Below are 9,063 nucleotides of genomic sequence, written 5' to 3' on the forward strand. Positions count from 1 at the left end.
AGGGGGGTGGTTGCTGATAGGCCATGGTGGTCTCAGCCACACATTCCACCCCACCATTGAGTTGAATGGACAAGTCAGGTTTTGAGCAGGTGTAAAAAACCTGTGATAACCGTGGTTAGCGCAACATTCATCGTCGCTAACCGGGTCCCAGGGTCCTATTGCTGATAGGTGTTAGGTGTGTTTGCGAGTGGATTCCTGTTGTTTTCGAGGGGCATGCCTACTTTGCATATCATTAGCAATAAATATCGCTGACATGCAAAGGAAACGGTCACTGTAAGCCGGAAAGCTGTTGCTAACAGCTGTTAGCGACAGCTTGTTAATTGGGCGATAATAATATCGCCGCTTTAGCGGCAGAAAGGGCTGCTAAAGCGTTGTAAATGCCCTTGCTAATATGCCCCTAAATGTTTACCACAGGACTCTGAATCCCATAGCACTAAGCACAGATCATCCTTGAGGGAATAACTGTGCTTACAAATCTCAGACGGAATACTTACTTCTGTGTAATCTTAATGTGAATATATAAAATATTTCAGTTTTAAAAAGCAACCAAAACAAAGCTTTTGAAAGTCTGTTGGAGGCTATGTTAGCCAAAGTTCATTTAATTTCTTCAAGAAGAAGCCAGTTTAAACAAGCACTGGCGTTGCCAATAGGTCTCGCAGTAGGAAAGTTTGAGCTATTGGTTTTGTAAATGACAAAGCCCTTTATGTTTTTAAAATGTAAACAAAAATAAAAGGCATTGTTATTTGCAATTGTAATAGCTCCAACTTTCCTACTGCGAGACCTATTGGCAACGCCAGTGCTTGTTTAATTAACTATCATCCTCTGGTAATAGCCATTTCAGCACTTTGCCAGAATTAGTGAATTAAATTCCATCTGGTGCCATGTCTGGATCATCTTGTCTGAGGATGTTTAAAGTGGACTTTGTTTCTTCCACCCAGATGTAGTGATGATTGATACATTTTGCTGAACCCTAGATAATTAAGCAGTGCATATTGAACAAGTTTATACAGAGGAGTTGTTCATTGATCATGTTTATCCTAATCCAAATACTGGCCCAAAAAGTGTGACTTGCACCCGTCATTTTGTAAGTCTCAGTCCTCCTGCTAAAAGGCTTTCTTGGTGGCTGACTGCTAACAACTGTTTTTTAGGTGTTTGTGTAATTTAAAATCTGCCTGTATCTTGTAGCTGCTTCAGAGTGTCGGGTGCACAAATGGCAAAACATTTATGCAGTCACTCGAGGTTAACAGAGTGAGCATAGTGCATCAAGGCATTGGTGCTTTCCCGTGGTGCTCTCTCTCTAAGATGCTGAAACATTTCAGGTAGCCACCAAATGCCTGGCTGTGCTCTGGTCTTCATGGGGTAGTGACACGGCAAAAGGTCAAACCAACCGCAAGGGTAGTACATAAGGGTTGTGAGGACTAATGGGTCTTCGGCTGTTGGGGTGAAGGTGTGGGGGGGGCGTGGGGGGAGTAGTTGCAACATTACTGATGGGGACGGGACTGCTCATAAAGTGGCACAACTTTTTGGAGAGTTCCAGAATAAGGCAGGACTTTTGATTTCTTTTTTTGCTCTTGTGTTTTGACCAGTGATTTCCACTATTTAGTCAGTTCGTGTACCTATGCAAGTAATTTCCTTGGGTATATTCACGTTTTCATATGGAACAGCAGTTGTCAGTCTGGGATTCCGACTTTCCATACTGCCTCTGTTTGCGTGTCAGTTCTAGTGCGGTGCCTCTGGTAGAAATGCGCTTGGCTGGGGTGTTCAACGCCTGCTGTATGGTTAGGTTACGTTGGTTGTTGCACATAGGTGGGCTTTTGAATATTTTAGATAGAAAACGCTATTAACTTAATTACCGAAAAGTTATTACTTATCCCCCCGCAGTAATTGGTAGTTACCGCTATCGGTGTTTACCGCAGCGGTAGTATCATAGCGCTAGCAGTAATTGCCCCGCTTGTGGGAGTGAGACTGGCCGAGCCTGCTTTCTTAGACGGGGCACTGGGTGCGTATGTGGGGGGGGGGAACTGCCAGGCGACCTCGCAGTGCTGCACAACTGGACGAATAAGTAATGTCAAATAATTATTCTCCATGACTTTTAATTGATCGCCCGGGGTAGCGAATGCCCATTGATTGGAAAAAAGAAGCGGTGTTGCTTTGCACGGGCTTCCCTGCCTGTTTCTATGGCGATCGAGGTAATTTCCCGTCTGAGGATCTCCGCTGCCCTCTGATTGCACTTCTGTGGTTTCATCCAGCAGTGGCAGGGAAGCGTTAAGACACGATAGCTTCCTCCTCTCTTAAATCGCTTTGATCGAGTGTGAATCAACAATGCACGCTGATTTTGCATTGTTGACATATTCACAAATGTCTCCGTAAGTGCTTTCTCGTTTTCTTCCTCATTAAACAGAGCGCTCTTTAATTACGTGGCTTCTGACACATGCTTTTGCAGGCGGGGAGTATGTGGTTTTTTTGCTAGGAGTCTTGCTGTGGTATTTTGTACAATGTAGTCTAGTGCAGTCTAGTAATAAACCTTAATGTACGTGTCTGCACCTCATACGTCATGAGTGCGATGCCCAGGGGAGGATCCTGGCAAACAGGTTTATCGAGAGACAGAGATAAAAAAGAGAAACGGGCGGGAGAGCCTGGTGGGGGGCGGGAGTGCGAGCGAGGGGAGGAGAATGGAGGGGGAGGCAAGACAGAGGCAAGGAGTGTGGCAAATGGTTGGAGGGAAGCCGGATGGGGCGGGAGAGCCTACGAGAGAAGCACACAGTCCTCGGAAAGTAAAACATGAAAAAAAATGTACATGAAATGAAAGAAATGGCAGAAGACAAAATAGAAACAAGACAGTGGCAGCAAGTCAGTAATTGGAAAAATGTAAAGCGGAAGTAATTAAGTAGTCATCCGGTATGACTCACGAAAGGGCCCGGATTGAAAACAGCTGAAACGTGAACTTCGTAGTGGGTTCGCTTCAGTGCATGTATGACAGGAAATAACATCGTATTTCTACACTGCTAAAAAAAAAAAAGTAGTAAATGAATATCGTGAAAGGTGGGCACAGAGATGTTCAAGCAGGCACAGTGTGGCGAAGAGCAAGTGATGCGTGGTTAATGGCAGCGGGCAAGTGATGCGTGCCTCAGGGCAGGGGGCACTAAAATGTGATGTGAACAAATGCGTGAGTCTGGAAGCAAATACAAAGAAGAGGAATGACTGAGGCGCATTGGTGTGAAGCACATCAAAGGGCTTCTCCTCCCCTAATTAGCCGTTCTGGGGAAACTGAAAGTACGGCCGGCCTGCGGCCGGCCATGAATAATTAGGGGAGGAGAAGCCCTTTGATGTGCTGGGCTGGCTGGCCCTGAATGCGCGTGCATGTTATCACGTGGTTCACGGGCACTGCAAGAAAACCGCGGCTGAAAGCCCTTTGGTTTGACGAGAAAATAGCCGACTTGAATTCTCCCCATTTCCCATTCCTGCGGAATGGTAAAGGCTCGACCTAAAAACAGAAAGTCACTGATTAAATGCAAGTGACACAAAAAGTGAAGGTCCAAAAGTTCGCAACAGGGCCCTATATCTTATACCTCCAAGCATTAGCTATCCGTGATGACCTGACTTACAAGTCTCAGATGGAATATTTACTTATTTGCAATCTTTATATATACACACACACACATCCAATTTAAACAAGCATTTGCAATGCAATAAGTCTCGCATTTGTTAAAGTTAGAGCTGTTGGCATTGAAAAAACCCAATGTTTTTTACTTTTGTTTTTTTATTTGCAGTGTCATTTTCAGAGCCAAAAGCTCTAACTTTAACAAATGAGAGACCTATTGCATTGGAAATGCAATTGGTCTCGCATTTGTTAGAGTTGGAGGTATTGGCATTGTTTTTTACCTGGACATGTTGCAGGGTTCAGTACTATATGTACAATATGTGGCCAAAAGAGGTCCGATGGGACCTCTTTTGGCCACATATATAGTATTGCACCCTGCAAAGTTGGAGTTAGTGGCATTATAAATTACAATGTTGCAGGCTGCAGTACCATCGGACCTCTTTTGGTCACATATAACACTGCACCCTGCAAAGTTGGAGTTATTGGCATTATACATGCCAATGTTTTTTACCTATCCATGTTGCAAGGTGCAGTACGGTATGTGGCCAAAAGACGTCCTATGGGACCTCTTTTGGTCATATACAGTACTGCACTAAGCAGAAGATATGGTAAATCCACCCTACCCATAATGCATTTCATACAAGACAGTACCACAAGTACATTCAAATAGCTTTGCCCATCTATACAATTAGTAGCTTTGAGATGTGAAAAAAAATTATTATGATGGGAACTTTATAGAAGGTCCCATATTAATGTGAGATGTGCTAGTGAGTAAAGTAACCACTCCCAGCCTTGTTTAGGACCAAGTGTGTGTCCTGCCTGAAGTCCTTCAAGAAAATAGTGCTCTGAGGCTGTAATTAAAAACCTAAGGTGTAACAACACATGTAACAGGGCGTGTCTTCATGGGAGATTAGAGGAAGAGAACAGGTGATTCTAAGGAGGGACTCCCAAGCCTATTGACCAATGAAAAGCCACCATTTTACAAAGGACAGAAACATGTCAATTAAAAAGATTAGTGGAAAGTTAACTTTTGTTTTATTTGCAGTGAAGTTATTATATTTGCCTAGCACTATTCCCAATGATAAAAAACAAAGTAATTTTCAGAGCCAACAGTCTTGCATTTTTTGGAGTTATTGGCATTAGAAATGCAAATGTTTTATCCTAAACATGTTGCAGTACCATATGTGGCCAAAAGAGGTCCCACAGGACCTCTTTTGTCCACAGATAATACTGCACCCTGCAAAGTTGGAGTCATTGGCATTATAAATGCCTATGTTTTTCACATGACCATGTTGCAGGGCGCAGTACAGTATGTGGCCAAAAGAGGTCCCATGGGACCTCTTTTAATCACATATGGGACTGCGCCCTGTAGAAGATATGGTAAATCCAGCCTACCCATAATGCATTGCATGCAAGACAGTACCACAAGTACATCCAAAAAGCTATATCCATATATACAATTAGAAGCTTTGAAATGTGACAAAAGAATGAGTATATTAATTCCGGATTAGGTTATACTCTGTGTGGAGCTAATAAAGGGAACTTTATAGACGGTCTCATAAATGTGAGGTGTGCTAATGAGTAAAGTAACCACTGCCAGTCTAGTTTAAGAAAATAGTGCCTTGAGGCTGTAGTTAAAACCTAGGGAGTAACAACACATGTAACAGGGGGTGTCCTCATGGCAGGTTACAAGAAGAGACAAGGCGGTTCAAAGGAGGGACTACTAAGCCTACTGACCAATGAAAAGCCGCCATTTACAAAGGACAGGAGCCCAGCGAGACCTTAAATTAGAGACATTCACTCTTTTCATATGTAACACAAATACTCTTACAAATCTTTTTTTTTATTTTAAAGGAAAAATGTGAGAAAGGACAATACAACCACATAACCTTCAGCCTGAGAAGGCTGTAAAACTGGCACTGCTGCTTTATGGAAAGGGCATTCCACCAGTATCCTATTATGTCCCAGAAAGTGACTGTTCCCTTTTTTATGGAATTGAAGGAGTATGCTAGATAAATAGTGCATGTCTGTCCAATCTCCAGGGACATAGGGGGTATGTTTACAAGTACTAAGAAGACTTCCCCTGAATGAGAAATAGGATTACAGGTAAGTAACGCCCCCCCCCCCCCCCCTGCCCCCCTTTCTCCTCCAGGGACCCACAATAACTGGAGTAGCAAGCCAATTTCTATTAAAAAGGACAATTTGTAGAGAGTTTTCCTAAGGATGTTTAGTTGGTCCCTCTTTTGGAAACTGAATCAGAACAATATTGTCTTGTGAAGGTATGAACTGACCTACAAGTGGCCATTTTACAGATATTATAAAGGGAAATAGTCGTTAGTGATGCAGCAGTAGCTGCTTTGCCATTTGTAGAATGGGTTATGGGCCCATTATAAACAAAAAGGCAATTAGATTTTCTAATCTCATCTTGCTGTAAATTCAAAACCCTCCTAAAGTCCAAAGAATTTCCTAAGATTCAGGTCTACCTATTCACATGCAGACCTTTTAGCCCCGATGACTTAGGTTTATGCATTTATGTTTGTGACCTTGAGTCAAGAGCTGTATGCTCAAACTATTCCTACTGACCACAAAACATATTTTCATTTCCATCCCACTTGACCCTTTTGCTGCAATCCCAATCAGTCTCTAGCATTGTATAACGCTCATGACCCATGTTTGTGGATTACCCTGCTGCCTACCAACCCCCTATTTATGATCTAGGTATCCCTATTCCACTGGTCCTCGGATCAAGGGGCTGTAACCTTACCTATCTTAGTTCAATTGTTTACGACATAGGTTACTGAAACACTGTTCTTGCATTTCACAAGAACTTTATACCCAGCCTATTCCTAGAAAATACAGTAAACATTCCTCAACTGCCTCTTGCTCCTTTCTCTGCCAGCACAGCTGGCCACTTTCATTGTTTTGGAATTACATGTATTTAGTGCTCACGACCCATGTTTGTCTTTTCACCTGCAGGACCCCATAACTGTAAATCCACCTCACCTCTTATGACTTAAAAGCCAAGGGCCTTAGATCAAGTAGCTGTAGACCTAACCGATATTGGTTCATGTGTTTATCCACGTACCCCAAGGGCCTCAAGGATAGATGAGTCTTGCAGCTTCTGTCTCCTAATTGAATTTGCAGACCTTTATTATCATTTATTTACAATTTAGTAAATTGGATTATATCACTTTTTGGCTGCTTCAAAGGTCTACTAAAGTGTGAGGCACTTTAAATATGGGTGGCCAGGCGTTCTCATGGCACAATTTGCCATGGGAACGCCTTAATGATTGAAGGGTCGGACAAATGTATGTTTCCCTTTGTAAACCTTGATCGGGAGAGATAAAATATTCTTTGCACTCTTAGTACACACACGCATAAACACACACCCCTTTCTGCAGGTATTGGGATTGCAAAGTTGGACAGAGGGCAGTAGAAATGGCTGGGGAGGCATGGTTGGGCTAGTTTTGCAAATCGAAGGCTGAAAGGCTCTTCTGGTGTTCTCTAATGACTGTCTGTTTCTATTCGTAAACAGGCTCGGCTTCCAGTATTCTTGGCATTGCTACTCCTGTTTCTCCAGCTGTCCTGCCTGCCCTCAACCATCAGGGCCCTCCAAATAAAGCATCGGATCAAGCTGCAACCAGTGAAGTCAGTCTGGTGCACCGTACAGAAAAGGATGCCCAAGTCGGCAACTCACCCCAGCCCAGTCTGCCACAGAAGAACCCTCCGGATAGCCCCATTCTCTCCAACTTGGCCATGCCAAAATCCCTCAAGACACTCCAGGCCGCCATCACTAGTGGAGGAGGTGCGCCGCCACTTGTGGGGGGGCAGTTTCTGCCATTCCCGCTGTCAGGAACGCCACCCATGTTTAGCCCCCAGGTCCAAGGGGCCTACTTCCAACAGCTGTATGGTATGAAGAAGGGCCTCTTCCCAATGAATCCAGTAATACCTCAAACCCTTATTGGCCTGCTGCCCAACTCTTTGACATCACCAGAGGAACCAAAGCCTCAAAAGCCCTCTCCGCCGGCTCCCAGAGATCCACCACCTGAGGTGGAGGAGGCAACACAGACAAGTAGTGAAGATGTGCTGCTCCTGCAAGGCACTGGGGTCTCCACTGTGGACGTAGCACACAGATACCTATGTCGGCGGTGCAAGCAGGCATTTGACGACGAGGGACAGGCAGCAGCACACCAGGATGAGGCCTGCTTCCCACAAGGCGCTGCTCCACCACCCTTGCGGGTTCCAGTCTGTACCTACCACTGCCTGGCCTGTCAGGTGCTGGTGAGCGGCACCGAGGCCCTAGGCCAGCACCTACGCTCCAGCGCCCACAAACGGCATGCCCTCTGCCAAAATAACCCCATATTTGCCAAAGAGGAAGCAAACATACCTCATGCGGACCCCGGCCCGAACCCAGTGTCTACCTCTGTGCTCCTAGCTCTGTAGAACCATATATCTATCTCTGTAGCATTTTCTTCTCCTTCTCCTCCATTTCCATCTCTTCCCCTGTGTTTGTATCTATAACCCAGTTTCTCACTCTCCCTCCATCTTTCTTCCATTCTCTACCCTCTTTTCTCATTTATCTCCTCCTTCTCTTTTCCCTACTTTCCCACTCTTAGTTTCTCACTCACATTTTGGCTAGTTTCTTGTCTTTTATTTTTCTCCTTTGCCTCTACTTCTGTTCTACTCTTCAGTTACCTTGTTACTCCCTTTCTCATCCATTATTTTTTTTCTCACTATTCTTTTGTTTCTTGATTTTCATTGTCTCCTTTTATTCAGATGTCTCCCTGGTCTCCTCATAGCATTGTTTTATTCCTTCATTTTGTCTCATTGTCAAATGTTTCCTCTTGCATTGCTTTCCTCTGTCACCCTCTATTTTCCTTTGTAACCCACTTGTATTTATTTCTCATCCTTTGTCTCTTCCTTTGTAACCCACTTGTATTTATTTCTCATCCTTTGTCTCTCACTCCTTTTTTAACCCTCTTTCGTTGTCTGTTTCTGTGCCACTACCCCTTTTCCTTTGTTTTGTCTCTCCTCCTCCTGTCTTTTACACACACAAAGAAACCTGTTGTTCACTCTTTTAAGGAAACAATAGAAAGGCCAAAAAACCAAACTTCCCAAAGTATGTTGAGTCATTTAGACTTGTATCTCGGTGCCATACCCGAAAAAAATAACACCCTCCTCAAAACTGCTTTAAGAAATAAAGAATGGAAACAAAGTACTCCAAAACACATAAAACCTAAAAAACAAAAGTATAATAACCAAACAAGAAAATCTTCCGGATTTCTGGACTACTGTGATGCTAATGGAAAAGAGAGAAAAAAGTAACTGTGGGGTGAGCCATACTAGAGGACATATTTTTTGGCTCTGTGTACTGGCACTCTCCTCATTCTGTTGAAACCCCCAGCGGCGAGCACTTCTTCCAAAAAGAAAAACAAAAAAACAATAAGGGATTTTAAGCAAAA

The 9,063-nt window shown here is 43.8% G+C and overlaps 1 protein-coding gene across 1 annotated transcript in view; it reads left to right on the forward strand.

Moving 5' to 3' along the window:
• ZFHX2 (zinc finger homeobox 2) overlaps positions 1-8,543 on the forward strand; it is a 545,334-nt gene extending 536,791 nt beyond the window's left edge. The window contains exon 10 of the mRNA XM_086923724.1: positions 7,137-8,543. Coding sequence (XP_086779850.1) covers positions 7,137-8,044 — 908 coding nt within the window. The 3' untranslated portion in view covers positions 8,045-8,543. The remainder of the gene's footprint in view (positions 1-7,136) is intronic.
• The last annotated feature ends 520 nt before the right edge of the window (positions 8,544-9,063 follow it).

This window comes from Lissotriton vulgaris, chromosome 5 (assembly GCF_964263255.1).
Source record: "Lissotriton vulgaris chromosome 5, aLisVul1.2, whole genome shotgun sequence".
Taxonomy (NCBI): domain Eukaryota; kingdom Metazoa; phylum Chordata; class Amphibia; order Caudata; family Salamandridae; genus Lissotriton; species Lissotriton vulgaris.